This window comes from Xiphias gladius, chromosome 8 (genome assembly GCF_016859285.1).
Source record: "Xiphias gladius isolate SHS-SW01 ecotype Sanya breed wild chromosome 8, ASM1685928v1, whole genome shotgun sequence".
Classification (NCBI taxonomy): Eukaryota; Metazoa; Chordata; class Actinopteri; order Istiophoriformes; family Xiphiidae; genus Xiphias; species Xiphias gladius.
In genome coordinates this window covers 2,276,857-2,298,147 of record NC_053407.1, presented here as the reverse complement: position 1 = coordinate 2,298,147, position 21,291 = coordinate 2,276,857, and the positions used below count along the sequence as shown (strand labels likewise).

Sequence of the window (21,291 nt, the reverse complement as noted above, 5' to 3'; positions counted from 1 at the left end):
TGTTTTGCTTCCGTAACGTCTTCTTTTGGACTAGTGGAAAGAAAACGTCTAAAGTACACATCAAGGTGTTCATTATGCTACACTTTGTCGATTTGCGTCTGTAGATTTCAATTAGAATACAAACAAAGGGGGGGTCAAATTAAAGGAAAAACCAAAATGAAGTGTCTTAGCAAGGTGCTGGGCTACCACGAGCCGCCAAAACAGCTTCAGTGCACCTTGGCTTTGATTCTGCAAGTCTCTGGAGCTCGACTGGAGGGTTGGAGCACCAGCGAGAGCGCTGTCTACCAGGTTAATACAAAGTCTCCCATAGGTGTTCAACTGGGTTGAGATCTGGTGACTGCGAAGGCCATAGCATATGATTCACATCACTTTCATACTCATCAAACCATTCCCTGACCCCTTGTGCCCTATGGACGGGGCATTGTCATCCTGTTCCGCTAATTTTTTAGGGTTTACCTTTAATTTTTCACCTGTCTGTATCTTTAAAGGCCGTTTTCTCAAAATGAGAACTGACATACCGTATAATATCACATACTCTGAGCCAGAAATCTCCACTTCAGTAGCACTTACATTCACCAAACTTTCCAGTTTTATTCTTATCTATATTCTGGAAGTTCTTCCTGAAGGGATTAAATAACATTTAATTCCAATGTCTATGTTATGTATGTTAACAAAATTAAACACAAATTTTGAAGCTGGGTTTATTCAATGTTCAGATTTCTGTTCTGGAAATGTATGCAAGTTAGCAAATACTTAATTAGATAATGCCTCTATTACATATTTAAACATACAATTTCAGAAAACTTATAATACAAAAAAAATAGTCTTCAGAGAAGTTTCATGGTGATATCTATTAGTTAAAATTTTTACCCCATTCACCTGTAGTGTCTTACCTTACCTCTAAAAATGCGAAATGGACAATCACTAATTGGCCTGATTTTTGTAATCTTTGTTATATTCCTATTGGAATTATATGTAATAATGATATTATAAATATATAAATAATAAATGATGAAAGTTTACAAAGCATTTATGTAAGCATTTATTTTAGCAGAGTTAACAATGTGCTTTAGAGGTTGTCATTGAACCAGAACAAGCAAAATACCTTTTGAAATACAAGCGGGAAACACTATTCAAAATCAAACAGTTGAAAATTATATAAATACAATAAATACATTTAAAAAATCAGTTAACACCCAATATAAGCAACCACCCAAGGTAAACTTGGAGAAAATAAAAATGCATAGACGGATTAATGAAAAAGTGATTTTAAGGGAGATTTATAGGTAATGAATTAGCAGCATAAGTTCCTCAGGTAGGACTGTTCACAGTCCAGTAGTCCTCACTGAAAACATACCGTACATTGTAATTCAAACAACAACCTTCATCTGTTACATATTGCAAAACAGCCACCAGTACGCTTTGCGGACTACATTCTCTTCTATTTGTACATGATGCTGTAACCATAGTTTGACCTTTCATTGATTATAATAGAAATGAGCATAATGATGTTTTATTCTGATTTTACTTTAACCCTCTCCATCTGAATCCATTCACAATGACTCTGAGGCTCACCATGAAATGAAACATTGCAGTGCCACGCGTTTTTTACTCGTCATTTTAAATGATTTCTGAGTGAGAAGAAGAAAACAGCTATTCTTGCTGTTCAAAGCTGCTTAATGCATTTTTAAATCTGTAGCACAAATAACTGAGACACATAACGAAAACTTGTAACAGAGTTGAAGATCTTGTTTTACTGGTAACATTTTTAAGGGGGCGGCTGTGGCTCAGGTAGGTAGAGCGGGTTGTTCACTAACCAGAAGGTCGGTGGTTCGATTTCCGGCTCCTCCAGTGTGTATGTTGATGTGTCCTTAGGCAAGGTACTGAACCGCAAATTGCCACGATCGCTGAGCCGTCAGTATGTGCGGGTGTGTGTATGAATAAGATGTATGAATGTGTGTGTGAATGGGTGAATGTTGCATTTAGTGTAAAGCGCTTTGAGCGGTCGATGAGACTAGAAAAGCGCTATTTAAGTGTAGTCCATTTAGCATTTAAAGCCTTGTTACCAAATCAGCCACAGTGGCTCACCGATTTAGACTAATGAGTTTCTGAAGTAACTTAAGTTAGACCTGAACCAGCAAGGACCAGCTCAAATCCCTGGTACAATGTAGGTGAAGGAAATGAATATGAATATGAATATGAATATGAATATGAATATGAATATGAATATGAATATGAATATGAATATCACTAATAACTATTGTTAAGGAGCAATGCCCTGAAGCCTCAACCTACTTCAGTGGGTGACAAGGAAGACTGAAGGTGGGACTGGGCAGCTCCCAGTATGAATGATGTGTGTAACATTGTGAGTGTGAAGCAGGGTGGTGCTGAAGAAAAAACAGGGACTTAGTTGTTGCTCCCTGGATAAATAATGAAACACAGCAGGAACAGATTCAACAGCATTTTTCTGCTTGGTACTGCATTTTTTTAGTGTTACATCAAGCTAAGGGGACCTGACTTGACAATCCATCTAAGAACCAGATCCACCCTGATTTGAAAAACTGAGTACAGGACAAGGTTTTAGTTCTTGCAGTCATGCGCACTTGGCAGTGGGCAAACAGAAGGACATGGTGGTGGGAGGCACCAGGATGTCAGTGAAGATCGGCCGATATCCTGCTGGCAGAGGGGGGGCGCTCTGCTCCAGCAAGTCCAACACAGCCCCTCTGATTTCCCTGGAGACATCACCGCGAATGTCTAGCAGTACAGACACATGCTCCTCACTGAGGGAACACAAAAACATGTAGGTATAACCCTTAACAATGTTATCAACAACGTATTTATGCTCATTACTTTATGCATATTTGCCTTTACTCTTTAAATGGTAGATTCCCATAACTGACACCAAACACTCTTAGTTTTAGCAAATTTTGCGACAAGGATCTGGAAGCCCTGAGAGGCAGCTAAAAGAGGCTGAAGTGCACGACTAACACAGTCTAAATAGAACTAAAAGCATTCATGTTTACTCCCAGGTGGTTTTTTACTTTATACTGTCTCACCTGACTTCCTAAAGCCTTTCTGGTGGATGCTTTCACTGAGTAAAATACAGTTAAATGACAGTTATGCTACAATACTTGCTAACACAAAATGTATGTACCTTGTGTTTAGAGTAAATTGAGAATTTGAAAAACAAACATTTAGAAAAATCCTGACAAAAACATTTTTTTTCCACTTGCCTCTTAAGGCAGGCAGGTAAAAAACCAAATTCACCTGTTTTCACAGATGAAAAAGAAGAACTTAGAAAAATGATCCTGGAAAAAAAAAAAATCCACTGGTCTCTCAGAGATTCTGTAGATTTGACATAAATGGATAGTGGACTATAATTCAACAGCCACACAGCAAGCAGGGCAGGCTGAAAAATGTGACAGCAAGGGGAGAGCAGGTGAGGTCAGATTACCTGATGTCGGGGTATTTGGCTGCAAGTCCTGACACTTCCAGAGTGAGCATGCTGGGGTCTTTGAGTCGGATGAAGTCAGCCAGGACGGGTAGTAAGGCTAAAGGGTTCACTTCAGGTACTGACCCATCACCCTCCTACACAGGCACACAGTTAAACACCTTACACACCTTGGCTGATCATGGGATTGTGAAAGCTGATACAAACACCAGTACTTTGATTGAAGTTGCCATCAGCTACTGTTTTGTGGAGATGTTTTCATTTTTAACATTCACTACATTTTCCTTCACTCAAATCAGTGTTAAACCCAGTACTTCATTCATGTCAGATTTTAACCCATAATGGAGCAGTAAAGCTCCACAGTCAAAATATTTAACTACATTTTTTAGTGTATATTAATGTGGAATCAAGTCATAATTTTGCCATAGAATCAAATAGTTTTAGGACTTCCAATAGTCAATGTAGTATTGATTAGTTCTACAAAATCAATTAAACCACATCACATCCATCATATGAGTTGAATTTTGACACTGACAACACATTTCACATCAGACACAAACTCCATAATACTGCAAAAGGATAGGATGTATTAATGATAAACATTTCTGAATCATGACAGCTCAAGTCAATGTAAGGTGACTGTGAGGATGTTTGATATTAATAATGCTCACCAGGCCATGGAAGATTTCTCTGAAGAGCTGGTCATCTTCAACCATCTGCTGAGCAAGTTGCCTCCTCTCCTCGCTGCTGCGACAAACCAGCCTCTTCTGCATCAGAGCCCTGACATACTCCACCACCATCAGCCACTGAGCCTCTTCCTGCAGACGCTGTAGACACAAAAATAACCTTCAGCAGGCATGTTTAGCGTACGTACAAGGTTTAGACCAAGGAAAGGGTCACACATGCTACCTACAACAGCAAGAAGAGTTAAACACCTCCAATGCAGATGTTACGGTACAAAGTATTATACAGCACATACTGGAGAGTTGTGAAAGGTATTTCATGCTTGACTTGGAAATATAAGTTAGACATGTGAACCACTATAAGGCCAAAATAGGAGTATGACTGTTACTGTATGCAACAGTGAGTTTGGTGGTTATATCACGGGGCTGAGCAGATACATTCATAAGTTAGGCAGATAATAACCTACTTTAAGGTTTTGTTGATATGGGTTTATGTGGGAAAAATTCAGTGTTCATGACAACTATCATCCTGTCATTTTGATGCCCAGTAAACCTAATACATTGCTGTGAAACATGTTCTTATGTATCCCCAAAAGAACTGCATTAAAACATTAAAATAAAACTGGTAAATAAGTATGATCATTTTCTGATATGACGGATATGTTAGAGCTGTCACGATCTGCCCCGCTCACTGACTTTATGCCTGGACTCTTTTTATGTTTCCTGTTTTATTTTGAAATGACTGTCCTTATGTGACTTCCTGTCTTTGTGTTTTTTTTTTTTTTTTTTTCCTGCCTTTTGTGATTGCTTGCCCTGCCCTAATTGGTTTCACCTGTCTCCTATTGTCTTCCCTTTACTAGTGTATTTAAGTCTCTGTGTTCCCTTCACGCCTCGTTTGTTCATCTGTGTTTGCTACCTTGTGTGTGTCTGTGGATTTACTACCTACGTTGGATTATCTGTTTCATTCTTGGTTGTTTTCCTTAATGTTTCTCCAGCGTGTATGTTCCTTTCGCCTGCTTATCTGGATACCTGCCTGCCATTTTGTCCACCTTTCTGAGTGCAAGCCTGTTTTCTCTCTTATTAAAAGATACTTCACTGCATCAGCCTGCCTGTGTGTCTGCATTTGGATACAGAAATCACTAAATATTACAGTACCAACCCACCACCATGGACCTAGCAGGCACTTTGTTTGAAGAAGAATTTTATAATTTGTTTTACACTCTGGAGTGCTTTCTGGTGAGTGGAAGAGGGGCCCATGTTAAGGTGTACAGTGAAGCAGCTCTGAGGCTGGCATGCAAGGAAGCATCCAAAAAGCCGTGGCTTAGGTGTTTATTGACTGAGTGGCTTAAGGACTTTAACACCCCTGACTCCCAGCCAGCCTCCAGTCTGCTAGCAACCACTCTGTCTCCAAGCTGACTAGCCACCAGCCTGCTCCTGAGTCAGCAAACCTACAACTAGAACTCCAGTTGGCTAGCTCACAGCCTGCTAGCTCCCCGTCTAATTGTCAGTTGGCTAACTCCTGGCCTACAGCCCAGACAGTGTGTCAGGGGATCATCTGTCTGCAGCCAGCTTCATCAGCCACAGCCTGTTTGTCACCAGTCAGCTTTTCAGTTGGCTAGCCTCAGTCCTACTAGCCTCCAGCAAGCTAATCACCAGCATGCTGGCCTCCAGCCAGCCTCCCAATCAGTTAGCCACTTGCCTGCTCCTGCTAATGAGCTGTCCAACTTCCTGTCTCACCCTGGCCCTGAAGACCTTGAGCAGTCCTCTTTCCTTGGGACTTGCCTAGCTTTTCCTGGAAGATATCTAGGGGTTGGAGCTCCTAGAATATAGCATGGGTCTCAGAGACCAGAGATAACAATTCTCCAAACTGTTCAGTGCCACGATTGACACCCAGCCGGGCCTCCAGCCAGACCCTGAACTGGCTGTCCTCACCGATGTCTCACCTGTTCCTGAGTAGGCCGATGCCTCATCTTTTTCTGGATTCCAATTAGCCGCCTGGCTGACAAAGCCTCAGATCTCCTGTCACAAGTTCCTTCTGACACACTGCCTGATATCCCAGATCATCAGTCAGCCATCTTTGCTGACGCTCAGCTAGATCCTTTCCTGTCTGCCCCCTGCCCTGCAACCATTTCGACCTACAGCTTAATCTTCTGGTGCTGGCTGTCTCTCCAGAACTCCAGTCTTTTTGCCAACCTCCAGAGCAGTTCAACCAACGGCACCGGCCTCCAGAGCAGTCTCCCCTACAGTACTGACTTCCAAGTCATCCTCCAGAGAGGCTCTGTTTGTGTGGTCGTCCTCCTGCTCAGCCTCCTGAGGGGACCAACCTCTACTGCTGCCCTCCTTCTCAGCTTCAAGAGGGTCCAGCCTCCAGAGGGATTCTATTTCACCATCAGCCTCGTCCTCTTCCTCCAGGGAGATCTTGCCTTTGTCATTGATCTTCCGTGAGATCCTGCCTTTGTCCTTCCCTTTTGTCTGCCCAGCCTCCGGGCCGGCCAGCCATGGTCTCCTGCTCCGTCGAAACCCGCCATCTGCCCAAGGTCCCCAGCTTCATTCTTATGGTTCTTGTCCACTGGCCCGATGCGTGTATTTTCCTTTTGCCTGCTTAAGCCTGTTTTTTCTCTTATTAAAGATACTTCCCTTCCTGTGTCTGCATTTGGGTCCAGAAATCGCTAAACATTACATAAGCAGTTTGACTTATTACTGATCATGTATTGTAAATTACTTTGTCAGTAGTAATTTATCAAACCTGAACCCATTTTGCTGAAACACTGTGATAGGATTCAAAATAAATATTCTCATTATTTTAGGTAGAAATCTTATTCCTCTTACATACTTCTTGTATTTTTTTAGCAATGAAAAATATTGAATACCAGTACAAAATATTATTACTGCTCTAAACAAAACATTAATGGTATCAACCTAACAGTTTTCAGCTAAACCCTGATGCTTTTAAAAATGTATTATAGCTTTCAGATAAATTATGGTATGAGCAATATTCATATGTTTTCTGCTGTAATCCTTTTTATGGCATGCTATTGCAAACATATTATTGTCTCGGAATTTGACAAGAATAATAAAACAACAAAAATTACATATCTGCATGCTGTAAAGAAATATTATATATTCTATTTCGTATAAACATTTAGAATACACATCATGCTGGTAAGATTTTGAGCAAATACGACCATGAAGTGCCCTGCAGGTTCCTCCTCTCTTGCTTAATGCATTGCAACTGGGATTTAATCTGTTGTCACAAAATCCTTCAACTCCTCTCACTGGGTTTTATCAAACATTTTTGCCTCCAGAACAGCTCTATCCCAAAGAAATACAGTACAGCTAAAATACAATCTGCACACCGGGGATGGAAACAAAGCAAAGCTGTGACCTGTCGGCAGGGTGGCCGAACACGGCCATACAGTTCCAGGTGACGTTCCAGGACGTGGCAGAGTTTGGGTGTGGGGTCTCCCTGGACCAGCCAGGGTCGGGTCAGCAGGCCCGGAAGGAAATGCTGAAGGTCCAATAGGAGCTGGTCCATCACCAGGCGACACGCCCGTCTCACCGCCCGGTCTAGAGCTGCCAGTGGGTTGGGAGGAGTCCGAGAGAACTGGCCTGCCGACTGGGATGACTGCTGCTGCTGCAGGCTCTCTGTGGACTTTCTGAATCATACACAAGAGGACACCACATTTTCTATAGATCTGCAGAGATTTAAATTATGGTTTGTACCTGATTTTTTTTTTAAATTTCATTTTGATCTTTTCTGGGTTATTCTTGAAATTATTTTTCTTTCATTATGGGACAAAAACCAGGTAAACAGCACCAAATTGAGTGGATAGATCATTACATCAAAGAACAAATGAACTAGATGATAACCCTGTTGCAGGAGAAAGAACTTATATTTTTGTCTTTGAGTAGTGGGAAAGAGCAGGTTACTCAGAGTCTTTTCCGAATGCATGGGGTGTATTGCGAGTGAAGACTGAAAACACCGTCAACTTTACCTTGTGATGCTGGCTGACATGATATTAACCCACTCTATTCACCCACTTTTTGATACTCTTTAAAGTTTAAATCATAGTGTGTTGTTTAGCTTTGAAAGCATTTAACCAATACTCTGCCATAATCTTACTTTAGGATGATGCAGTTGCTGATGGAAGCTAGCAAATAGTGGAGGTAGAACTTGGTTTTGCTGTTGCTCGGATTCCTGCGATTCACTTTCCCAAATTCTACCAGAGCTTCCCGAAACCTGGAGGTAAAGATGTGAAGAAATGGAGATAAATGAAAGGTAAAGCAGGTAAAAGCAGGTTAGAATAAAAAAGGAGGGAGGTATGTAAAGGTAGTCACAAACAAAACATGCATGAACACACACCTGTTCAAAAGGTTCTCCATTTCATACAGTCCCATCTGTATAGTCTGATCTCGTAGGGATTCCCCAATCATCAGAGCCACCCGGGTGTTCTCCTCCAGCATCTATCACAGTCCCACAAAGAAAGTCCACACAAAAAATAAAGTATGATATGACCCATCTCAGGCTTTAGGCACATACTATGGTGCTGAAAAGTGGTTACAAAGCTTGAAGTAAGTTTAAAAGGAGAAGCAGGGAGACAGTTTTTTGCTAATTCAGTTTAAAGAAGCCATAATCACACAATGTCATTACAAACTGTGTCTCCGGGGAGTGGACAGGCACAGACCATTACTGTTATTACATTAGAATTGATTAGACGAATCTCACTTTTTAGCCTGAACTCCAGCATCTCTCATCTTGACCACTTGTAGGGACAATTTCAAATTTTGGTCAATACCCACAGCTGAAGTTTATAAGGTTCAGTTGTATTAAAGGCACTTTAAAAAAAAATGGATGTTAGTGCATGTGTTTTTTGGTTGTATTTTTGTGTATTGTATAGCATATTTTATACCTGTGTGATGATAGTGGGCAGGCTAGTTTGGTAGAAACCTTCATGGTCTGTATCTGGTTCCTGGTCTCTCTGCCAGTCTTGCAACTCCACCTGTAGAGCTTTGTGCATCCACTCTGATACACTCTTCTACAACAGCAACAACAACAAGGAAACACACATTGAATGTACTTGAATGACACCATCATCCTACCCTACACTCTCTATAGGGTTCATACGCAGTTTAAATTTTAACATTCCAATTAATATGAATTGAAATTATCTTCACAGGCATTCAACACGTACCTACCCAAAAGACAGATATTCATCAACCAAATGCTGGAATATGAATGATGATTTGTGTCTAACACAAAATGTGTAGTCCTATGTATATGCAGACTGTATAATGTCTTTTTTAATTCAGTTTCCAAACCTACATACTACAGCCAAAATATTACCTGTGTAAGGACCCTGCTGTCAGAAGCGTCCCACCACTAGGATACAGGTCACAATTTGTGAAATCTTGAAAAAAACATCTATGGTTGACCCACCCGAACACTTTGTACATATTTGTTCTGCAGCTGCTCCAGTCCCTCGGTGGAGATGAGAGGTCCCAGCTCTTCTTTCTCCATCTCAGTCACCAGCTCTGGATGACCCATCATGTCTGGGCTTCAAAAACAAGACTGTCACACTGAGCTTTTGATGGTTAACAATGTCAAACAGGTTTACTGACATCCCAAAAATCTAAAATCTTAATATATGGAAGTTAAATAAAATGAAATGCATTTGGGCAGGACGAGGTGATGGGACTCTTTATGACTGTTTATCGCCTAACAATGGCCACTCGCAACCCTTAGTCATATGCTGCATACTGTATGTGTTTGACCAGTGAGCAATGCAACTTAAGAGAGATGTTTCAGTCTCAGATCTATTAATTTTAATAGTTTCTAGAATTCTTGAAGACTTAAAGAAATCCAGTATTTCACAAGAACAAAACTTCGAGAGAAAAAAAAAAAAAAAAACATTTTCTGACACAGAAATTTTTTTTCTTCTTTTTTAACTTGGGAAACACTGAAACTTAATTTAAGATAACAATTTCACAACAGATGGTAGCTGTGATGGATGATGTTTCTTTTACGTACTTTTCTTAAAGCGTTTCTGCTTCATTAGATGCTAATTAGGGGAAAGAGGTAGGAAATATGGGAGAGAGAGTGTATAATAAAGATAATCAACTGCATTTGAAATTAAATCTATTAAGTCTTAACATACTGAACCAAAATGATTTTCAAGTTCATGCCGAACTATTTCATCAAGTAAAGATCAATTTTCTTGTAAAAGGATGTGCAGTCAAACAAATTAGAGGTTGCTTAGATTTGTTCAATTAACCCCATCTCTAAAGTCACAAAGAACCACACGCAGACAGAAAGACAAAGAATAAAATACAGAATCTCTCCAGGTCGTTGACCTCACCTGTTGTAGATGTGTAGAACCCAGTTGAGCATAGCAAAGATTTCACCACTCTCCAGGTCCCAGCTGCTAACCTAGGCCACAAATATCACTTACATGTGTATAGTGAGGTCGTCACCATTTTCAAAATAAAAATTAAAACTAGGAACCATCTTGTAATGGGATCACACCAGCTGCTACGCCCGTCAACATGTTGCCGTTCCAACCAATGAGAACTCAGTAGTCATTACTACATTATTACATGGGTACTCAGTACTCACGGGTTGGAGCACAACCATTTTCAAACTCTGCCTTCATTTTGATCTCAACTACACGCTTGCAAAGTTTCGTGACTGTATCTTGCACGGTTGTGACACTATTGCAGTGACAAAATTTACCTCTGTGGTAGTTTCCACTGCAGTAGGTGTCTCCAGGACCACATTTTGCCATGAAGACCCACACTCACACACAGTCAAGCTGTCTTTGCTGGTAAATATCATAAACCTAGTGCATATTTAAGTCTCGTGGCTCTTACTGTTTTATATGTAAGCCATGATAATTCATACCAAAAAACGATGAGAGAAATTAAGCCCTGCTAGTCCCTGTAATTGTTTAGAGAGATTTGCAGTCTACATAGTAAGGCGTGATATCAAAGCTAAAGATGTTGCAGCATTGGTTTATTTCTTTCAAATTACTCACCTGTGCCAGGTGAGCTTGTAAACAGCGATGGCTGGCCCTCAGGTAGGCTCCTGTCAGCCGATAGCGTGGTGGGACACAGTGCTCCAGCAGGTGGCGCACAGTGGCCAAGTCAGCCATGGTAGCATGTTGGAGAGCAGAGAGGTGGCCTGTCAGACCTGGACCACGTGTGTGCAGGTAGGAAACGCTACGAAACCGTGCAGAAACAGCCTCCTCTAGTGCCTGGAAGGTAGGAGATGTGAGGGACGACATACTGTAACACACAATCAGAAATTTAAAAGGAGAAACTCAGTAAAAGGTTAAGTGTTTTGTATCAGCTGGTGCAGACCTGGAAGAAGAATGCTCTCCAGCAGCGAGGTCGACCAGGGGGTAGGGGCCTGCTGTTGCTTCTGCTTCCCCCTCTCTCCTCCAGCAGAGCTTGGTCGAGGGCTTCCTCCCGCTCCACTATCCTCACTGCTGATACAAATGGTGTGGGGTTTTGTCGGGCCAGAGCCAGAGCACTGCTCACCACCGCCCACAGCTCCTTACCTACAGTGACAGGGTGGATGTTGAGGATGTTACACCAGACTCATCCTGGGACTGATCTTTCTGGCTGTGCCACAACAGTGAGGCCAGCCCTGTAAACGTGAATGTCTGTCACTGACTGACTCACTGACTGACTGAATGATAACGTTACACCATTGGTTGGCCGGCCGAGTGTTGGAGTTTCCCAATTGGCTGTTGCTCTTTCAAAATGAATTGGCGCAGTACTCACACTCACACTCTGATTGTCGTCCATCATGTTATTGTAGAAATGTGGTCCTTGGTTATCCAGTTAGGTAGGTGGCGCTGTCACGAAAAATTAGAGCCAGAGAAATTTACTCCTATGACTCTGGTCATGAAACTGCAGCTTCCTCTGCTGCAGAAATATGCTGCTCCCTTTGTCACTAGATTTACTGACTTTTCAGGACCCTTTAGCAATTTTTTTTTTTTTTCCCAAAAAAGCACCTAGCGACAAATCTGGCAACTTTTTGGACAAACCGTAGCTACTTTCTGTAGAAGAGAGTCACCAGTATTGACCCCCAAGCACGAGGTCAGCTCTTCCCTCCACAGGCTCACCTCTATGCACCAGATTCAGATGACTGCACAGCAGCTGCATAGACTTGAATGAGCTTCTAACTTTCAGTTTTACAGTTTTATCAAGACTAAAAATCAAATATGGTCTAATATTATTGTTTTTCTTGTTTTTTCAATTTTTTTTTTTTCCTAGGTTTTCCATAGATAGTCAATGTAATTGAGTGATGTTGAATACAGACACTTTTTAGGCCCATATCAAAATTTTTTATTAACAAAGGATCAAATGACTATGTGTAACGTGATAGATGTCACTTGTAGTTACAAACCCAGAGAATTATCGCCCAAAACTGCAGTGACCCTCAGCTCTACAGAGTCTTTTAGCCTCTTTTACCTCATTGTTTTGGTTTTCCTGCCAAAGAGCAGCCTGCTGCAGCTGGAATTAGACTTTTAGCAAAAACATATTTTTTGCTGTATACCAACTGTATGCTACTTGCCCAGAACCAATCAGCAGACAGACGAAGAAAGGAACTATTCTAGCTGGTGAACATAGTGGAGCATGTAGCTGCTAAACAGGCAGATATTTTTTCTCAGTAGTTGAGGAGTGACTGGAAACACATTTGCTGCCCCCAAGTGGCAAAAAACAAAAACAAGAACAAAGAAAAAAAACACTTCCAAGCTTGATGAAATCATAATATCTTAACAGAGGATGAGTCTGATAATTTGATCTAATAATTCTGATTTGAATGGGAAGATTGAATAAATACTGTAGTTTATTTTTTAGCCTTATCTAAATTAAAGCTACATCAGTGTGACCAGTGTTATATGCGATGATCATATAGTATAATTTATCACAATGACAAAAAAATTATACACATAATTTTTGATTGTTATTCCTCTGTTTTTTGTTTTGTTTTTGTTTTTTCTTTTTAAAACGGCCAGGTATAGTTGGTAATTTTTTCCAGTACCAGTGGCAATCCAGTACCCTGGAGTGTGTTTAATATTGCCTTAACACAAACAGCTGTACATGAACCAGAAAAAATGACAGTTTAAAATGAGCAAAATTCAGGCTTACATCGCAGAAAGTCTAATAAAAAGGGTAGGAAAACAAAACTGACCAAGCATTCAGTGCCAGCTTATACTGCTCGATAGTTTTCATTACTTGAAGCTGTAGAAACATTTTGGTTGGTACAAAAAATGACTGAGAATGATACTAAGCCTTGGTCCTGGGAAATGATGTTGAGATAGGAAAGATGTGTATGTTTTTGACAAATAATATTGTCATAATGTAGATTTCCATTTACAGGAATGAAGGAATATGAGGAATGTTCAAAGTCACATCGTCATTATCTGCTTTGTAAATGAAACACAAACCTTACAACATAATGGATTTATATTCTGATATACTGTATGTTTTGTATATGGTAGTTCATTTCCATATTCTAATAATGTATGTTTTGTTAGTTTAATGCACCAAACAAAAATATGGGTCACTAAACTACAGTATATAAAAAATACTGCTGCTATATACTGTATGGTCTGTCTTGCTTTTGAATGAGTTAAATTGAATTAAACTGATATTACAGAGTAAGCTGTGAAGATTTCCCTACCCAGGGCGTCCACCAGCTGCCCAACACCAGAGAAATATTTGGCCACCAGCTCCTGGTCTTCAGTGCTGAGTGCACTTCCTGCCGTCCCCGCAGCTCTGTGGAGCTGCCAGAGGATGTCGTCCTGCCAGCGCTCCAGATCCATCAGGTGGGCGTGGGCCTCAAGGAGCCGCCGGGATTCCACCAGACGCTCAGTCTCCAACACCATGCTACGCACTGCAAAGGCAAGGAAGGGGAGGAGGGAGGGAAAACTTAAATTCCTCAAACGGTCAACAATTTATGCAACCTCTTGTTTCCGCCAAAAAAAAAGAGTTCTATGTTACACCATAAGTAGTTTTGATAGCAGAGACGTTTCTGTGGAGATCAAAATCACTGTTATTTTCTCTGGTTCTACACAGAACAAGAATAAGTGGGTGAAAGAATTCAGATGAAAAACAGACTCTGTTCCAAGTGTATAATAGATATAAATAAATGTAAACACATTGAGCTGCCCTTTTCTTAGACCATGATTAGAAAATGTTAAAATTCAGATGCTTTTTAGAAGGGAGACCAACATTTTCATTACTTGCAGGGTGCTAGATATTATCCATAAAGACACTTACAGATGGTGGACGAAAATCTTGCAACTTAAGATAAACAGGAAAGCCAAATGCACAAATTCACATATTCATTACTTACCCAACTTGAATCAATACTTTTCTGACACAATGTCAACAAAAATTGAACACTATAAGCTACACAAAAGTGGCATTTACTGCACGGCTAACTTATTAGATTGCATTATATTGCCAGAACAGTATGTTTGGAATGCTCTCTGTCATAATCATTCATTCATAATACAGTGCAACTATGGTAAAATGGAAGTTGAACTACACCCTTAGCCCCTGATTACGACAGGACGTCACCTGCGCTATTATATGAAAAAAATGAATAATGTTCCCAAAAAAAGACCTTACTTTCATCCATGCACAACAAATATGCTGAACCTGATTAGATGTGAAAAACTGAAAATGAAACTGATTCATTATGAATGAAGGACTTTCAAGCCTGTGTGTCCATAAAGCAGCATCTCACCAGCGTAAAGTCGTGGCAAGTTGCTGACAGCAGCAAGGAGCTGATAGTGGTTGACTGACACTTCTCTTAGCCTCTCCAGGGACTTCAACCCCTCTGCGTTTTGGTTGGATTCCAGTCCCGCTTTCTTCAAAGCGTGTGACACCTCTTTCAGCTCAGCCCTGGCCTCTTGGAGCTGCTCCAGACCCCAGCCTACCCCCTCCAGGTATGACTGGACCATAGACTGGAAGGAAATAATCGATAACCAGAAGTAAAGTAGTACTGATTCAATGACTAGGAGCAGGGATTCAAGTGCATGGTTGCCATCACAGGCTGCATTTATGAGACCATTGAATAAACTGTGATCTTAATGTATCATTTGTTTGTCTATATGTATGTCGGTGTGTGTTTTGATTTGTCCCTGTGTTGTCACCTTGAGTCTGGTATGTATGGAAGCAGTCCTCTGACTCTCTCTCTTCCTGTACTGGCTCAGCCGCTCCAGATGTTCAGGCCGACAGAAAACACCTGACGCCCACTTCAAGGCAGCACCGCGGGCCAAACACTCGGCCTTCTCCACCTCTGGCCATGCTTCAGCCACTGGCACTGTGTCTATCAGAAAGATAGAAGAAGCAAAGTCAGGGAAATGTTTTGAACTGATCCTGCAAGATAATTTTTTTCAAAAATTTTATTTTTTAACTATTCAACTTCAGACATAATAAAGAAACAGACATTTTGTCTAGAGAAACCAGACTGATTATATATTTAATTTCACATTTCACATCTTTTGGAGGTTGAGCTCCTATGGAAACAAAAATCTAATGTAATTTTTTTTACTTAAAGCTCCAAATGTGTAGAATGTTTTACATGATTACAGCATTTAAATTTTTGAAATAGCCATGGTCATTTTTTGATACTTTTTCGAATCCTAAGCATTGGTGCTTTAAAATTTAGGGAAGAATCAGAACCACAGTTTTTCTGTCTGTGCAATATTACAATGCAGCAGCATCCCACAGTACCTGGTCAGTGAGTCTTAACTCTGAAAAACAGAGCTCATACTCAGACTTGTTTTGAATGACTAGCCTGATCTGACCTAGCCCAACCAACATATGCAACATTGTAGGCTTAGTTATCTTTGACTATTAAGGGGTTCTGTCTAAAACCCAACTAGTGAACCCCTCACACTATATCCCACAAGCCAATCTATGTTTCTTGCTCTCACCTGAAACAAAGTCCACTTCACTAACATAAAACATTAATACACTGTTAAGTGTTAACTATCAGTGGAAAAGAGCAGAGGGGATATTTCAAATTGCAAATGACAAACAGTGCTGTACTTAGGTTTTAGGCACTTTAAATGTTTAGATTCTTATACATCACGCAATACCATCAGGGAGGTGTCTGATCGACTCTCAGATTCATTCGGCGGCATGACAATGACCCTAAGCCTACAAAACAATAAAAAAAAAAAAAAAAGACAGACATTGTCCTTCTTCCATCATACCCAAACCCAATCCAACCCCAGGGTGAGTGGCACACAAGAACCTATGACACAAAAAAGAAAACAACACAAGAAAAAGAAAAAAGAATCAAAATTGATGAATAAAACAAAAATAAGTAAATAAAAAAACATTCCTTGCTACTTAAACTAAGCTCCCACATTTGTCTTTTAGCGTCTGTCTTTGCCAGTAACCCCTCCAGCACATTTTTTATAACTTGGAGATGGCCTTTGATAGCTTGTGGTTATGCCGAGTATACTCTGGATTTTAGATGGTTTAAGTTCCTGTAAAGAGTCTGCATTTAGAAGTGCTGTTAGCACTTCTCTTGCAACAGATTGAAGGACATCAAATATACCACTGTCAAAAAGGTTGGTCACTTCTCTAATTTCCTTATCATGCTAAAGGTTAAATGTATCATCATTAAAACAGAAAGAAAGACAGTTCCTTGTGATTTTCTTTTTGATTCAGGTAGTCCAATATACAGTATATGTTTCAGGTTAAATGGAGAAACACTGTATCACCAAGGGGTTGGAGAACCACTGTTTGAGTTGAGTGAGCTGAGCTGAAACAAAATAAAATGTACAACTTAGGTAGGTTAAAACCACTCTTGTTATATGGAAGTTGAAGCACCTGAGAACTAATCTTTGGAGACTTACTGTTCCATATAAAGGAAGAGATAAGACTGATTTTTTTAAAAGGACACATTCAGGGAATTTGGCAATTGTGGAAATAGATGTAGAAAAATTAAGTAGAATAGACTTTTTAATTATATGAATCCAACCTATAAGGTAAAGCAGGCTCATCCTCTTTAAATCATTTGATGTTTAATTCATTCAAATGATAAGCATTATCAGTCTCGCGTGGTACAATTATACCTAGATATTTCATATACTCAGGAGACAATCTCAGCTTACAACTTGACTGCAGCTGTTCAGAGTCAAAGTCAGAGAGCAGCATGACTTCATTTTTAGTCCAGCTCACTTTGCAGCCAGATATACCGCGAAAAAGATCAAACAATGAAAAATTGCTGAAACTGAGAGGAAAGGATTGCTTAAATAAAGCAAAATGTCATCAGCATACAAAGAAATGATATGAATGTCATCGCCCTTCTTAATACCTTGTATATGGTCATGTGACCAAATTACAGTAGCGAGGGGTTCAATTCCAAGGCTGAATGATAATAGACACAGTGGACAGCCCTGTCTGTTTGCACGAGATAGTTTGAAAGGATTAGAATACTGGTTGTTGGTCTAATAGTTGCTGCTATCGGGGTGTTATATAACATTTGAATCCATGAGGTGAAAACAGCAAAAATTAAAATCTAGACACAACAGACACTAAATAATTCCATTCAACCCCATCAAAGGCTTTTTCAGCGATATATATTTTCTGACAAAAATGACCCTCTATGAAACCTTACAGGTCAGGGTGAATAAGATTAGATACCACTGATTCTAAACGCAAAGCTAACATTTTTGAAGTGATCTTACAATCAACATTTAACAAAGAAGTGGGCCTGTATGAAGTACATTGCAATGGGTCCTTGTCCTTCCTTCCTCAGTAAAGTAGTGGCTGCAGTACAAAGAGAAGGAGGAAGCCTTTTTTTTCTTGAGACAGGTTGAAACCATAGAAACAAAAAAAGGCTTCAAACATTGTGAAAATTAAAAAATTAATTACGGAAACCATCAAGCCCTGAAGACTTTCCATGTTTGAGGGAACAAATAGCACTAATGGATGAGTACTTTTAAAGTTTCATGGTTTTCAAAATCTTGCATCCATCAGAAAGATTGCCTTTGCAACTGGGACACAACCTTGCCAATGACTGAAAAGATGGAACTGGCCTCATTATCTCCAGGTGAGGTTTAACTTATTCAAGCAGTGTCATTATTTTGGTCTCCACAGCAACTCTGCCTGAAAGAGTGTTTGAAGAAATAAAATCCAGTGTGCTGTGATAAGGTTTGTTTCCAGCTGGGAAGATTTCTGTCAATAGTATTGACAGAAATGTATTACATTGCTTTTTTTTTTTTTTTTTTTTTAAATCTGTTTCTCATTTATCAGCTCAAGAAAAGTACACCCTGATTTTGTTATAGCTCACAATATTGTCCCCAAATGTCCTCCCAATCTCCCATGCTTTCACCGCTCACTGTTGAGCTACCAAGTATATCACCCACAGAAAGAGACAATTTTCAGCATGCTAAGTAGAGGTAATATTGATGTTTAGGGAACTGGATATGCTGCACAGTCTGAGTCAAACATATCTCTGTGTCCTAATGGAAAGAATATTTTTATAGCAGAGAGAACTGAGGCCCTGTTGTCAGCCGGCCAGTCGGGTAAACAGGATATCATTCAGCTAGACATACAGCTGAGCAGCCATCAGAGACACATGACAATGCTTCCATTTGAATTACACATCTTAATTGGTCTTAACTAAATAATGTATTAGTTAGTGACTCAGCAGAGAGTAATGTGCTGTGTGCTGGGTCACCAGCATAGAGCTGGCTTTAGGGTTGAAAGCTTAGTTGACTGTGTTGAGATTAGACTATCTAACAGTCACAGATGAGGCTTTTATCACTAAAAGTTAAGATTCTTTGACTGAGAGGTCCTGTAAGTATAGAAATTCATAACTTTTTGTGTATGTATATGTGTGTGTGTGTGTGTGTGTGTGTGTGTGTGTGTGTGTGTGTGTGTGTGTGTGTGTGTGTGTGTGTGTGTATAGATCTTTGGACGTCTCAATTACACGAACAGGACTGTCTCTGTTTTAGAGGAGGTTATGAGACACTCTGCTTTCTCCTACCAAGACCACATCTGAGTATTGAAACGATATCATCAGCAACTCTGCAAAACAATAAACCATACAGCTCACACTCAGGAAAGTGATGAGGGTCATGAAAGCTGGTGCTGCCAAAGCACAGTTATAAACACAACTGCACAGAGGACAGTAAAGCAGTCACTCAATGATTACTGCGCTATAATTCTGCTGTAATGGTGGGCCGGTATGGAAACCAGCAGACTCTGGTCAGGACGGTAACACGACGAACAGACCTATTTCTAACTTTTTTTTAAATGCAAATATTAATTGTCTTTGAAGGGGCAATCCACCAATATTATATGTTAATGTCAATTTAATAGTCATGGAGAGCACAAAACATGCTATCGAGTTGCATTATGGGAAGTGTAGGAGTCATATTTTTTGGAGCTTGACCCATGCCAGACCCTAAAAGTCAAGATATCTCGGCCTCTGTTGCTTTTCTTAAGCTGTCTCTCCAAAATCCATCAACCTAATGGAAGTAAAAAAACTAAATCGATTTTCACTTCAAAAAACACAAGTACTCACGATTTTCTTCATCCTTGTCAGGGTAGATAAGTAATTTAAATTCTTGGCATTCTAAGTTCATTCTTGGCCTTGGAACCAGCAGTTGAGAAAGTGTCATCACAAGATCCGTTTAGAGGGTGTTGTGGAGCTTTCAGTCATATCACATGATCTTCATTGTCATGGAATTGTAGATGTTCAACTTTTTTTTTTTAAGCAGCATATCCTTAAAATTCTCAGAAAAAAACAGAAACTTGAACAAAACAACTGGGCAAACACCATCTGCTGATGAAGATCATGTGATATGATTGAAAGTGGCACAATTACTACTAAATGGACCTTGTGGTGACACTGTTTACTCAACTTTTTAACATCGCATTTGGACCACTGGGGCAAACTAAAACTTCATATTCAAACAGCCTGATGAACCTATTGCTCTTAAAATTTAACTTTGTTTTGTTTTTGTTTTCACAAAACACACTGGATTTCAGCCCATTTTTCTGCGCCTGTAACCAGGGAGGAACCTTCATCACAGTAGAGGTGGCTGGCACTGACTTGCAGATGTTCAATATCTAATCAAAAGGCAGTGCTGGTCCACAAATCAATACAGCACTCTAAACCTGACTCCTAAATGATGGATATTGAAGAGTTCATTCATTTCTATCATAGAGAAGCAACACACACAGTCATGCACAGCTTTGTTTTGTCTTTAGCCATTCAGAGACTTTAGAAAAAGAAGTGGGTGTTGGCCATCAACAGGCAAAGTGTGTGTGTGCATGTGTGTTCAGTGTGTGTGTCCCATTACCTCCTGGTTTGTCACCACCATTCTTATGATCTCCTGCTGACATTGAAGTTCAGTTTTCAGCCGCCCATCCACTGGACGAGTCTCCGTTTCCCTGAGGGCCGGCAATGAGGGTGCACAGGGTGCGACGTTGGCAGAAGAGGCTGAAGGAGGACAGATGAGACGGAGGAGAAGAGAAAGGAGGAGGAGGAGAAGAAAGGGTGGAGGAGAGAGGGCACAAATCCATTCTACTGACGGCTTTCCTCTTTACCCGCACACACACTCTCTCACCCAGACACATCCTCCTCTGAGAGGCCAGCAGGAAAGGGAGGGAGATGGGGGAGGGGGGAAGAGGAGAGGGAAGACAATAATGCTGGAGGGTGGGGAGGTGGGAGGGGGAGGGGAGAAAGGGGCAGAGACAGGGAGGGTATAGGGAGATATGCTGCATTCAGGGGCCCGTTGAAAAGATGGTTAATACTACTAGAGAATAGAATTCATCTCAGCTTTTTGATTCCAATTTCTACTTAAAGCCACACTGTCCTCATCAGAAAAAAAAAATTGTTATGGATGCAATCTTTACAGCTACTGAGCTTGCATGTCAACGGATCCACCTCTATGGAAACTGAGCAAACTCCACCCACTCCTTAAGACCATGTGATATGGCTGAAAGCTCTGGAAAAAGTTAGAAAGTGGACCTTGAGTTCCCTTGAGGGATTGTTTTTTCAAACTACTATTTCCAAGATCAAAAAAGCACTTTCATGCTTATCTACAATGTCACTTTTGAGAGATTACTGCCAGCATTAGTTAGCTTTGTTTAGAACAAAGACTGAAA

The 21,291-nt window shown here is 40.4% G+C and overlaps 1 protein-coding gene across 1 annotated transcript; it reads right to left on the bottom strand.

The window, feature by feature from the left end:
• Positions 1-1,054: 1,054 nt before the first annotated feature.
• Positions 1,055-20,750, bottom strand: exoc3l1 (exocyst complex component 3-like 1). Its single transcript, XM_040133630.1, has 15 exons — positions 20,484-20,750; positions 15,306-15,481; positions 14,897-15,116; positions 13,826-14,038; positions 11,491-11,690; positions 11,166-11,384; positions 10,491-10,561; positions 9,572-9,689; positions 9,045-9,170; positions 8,498-8,598; positions 8,258-8,374; positions 7,520-7,790; positions 4,123-4,278; positions 3,455-3,588; positions 1,055-2,780 (listed from the first exon to the last, which is right to left on the bottom strand). Exons 1-15 carry the CDS (start codon positions 20,524-20,526, stop codon positions 2,594-2,596), a joined length of 2,352 nt encoding a protein of 783 aa, XP_039989564.1. The 5' UTR covers positions 20,527-20,750; the 3' UTR covers positions 1,055-2,593.
• Positions 20,751-21,291: the final 541 nt, after the last annotated feature.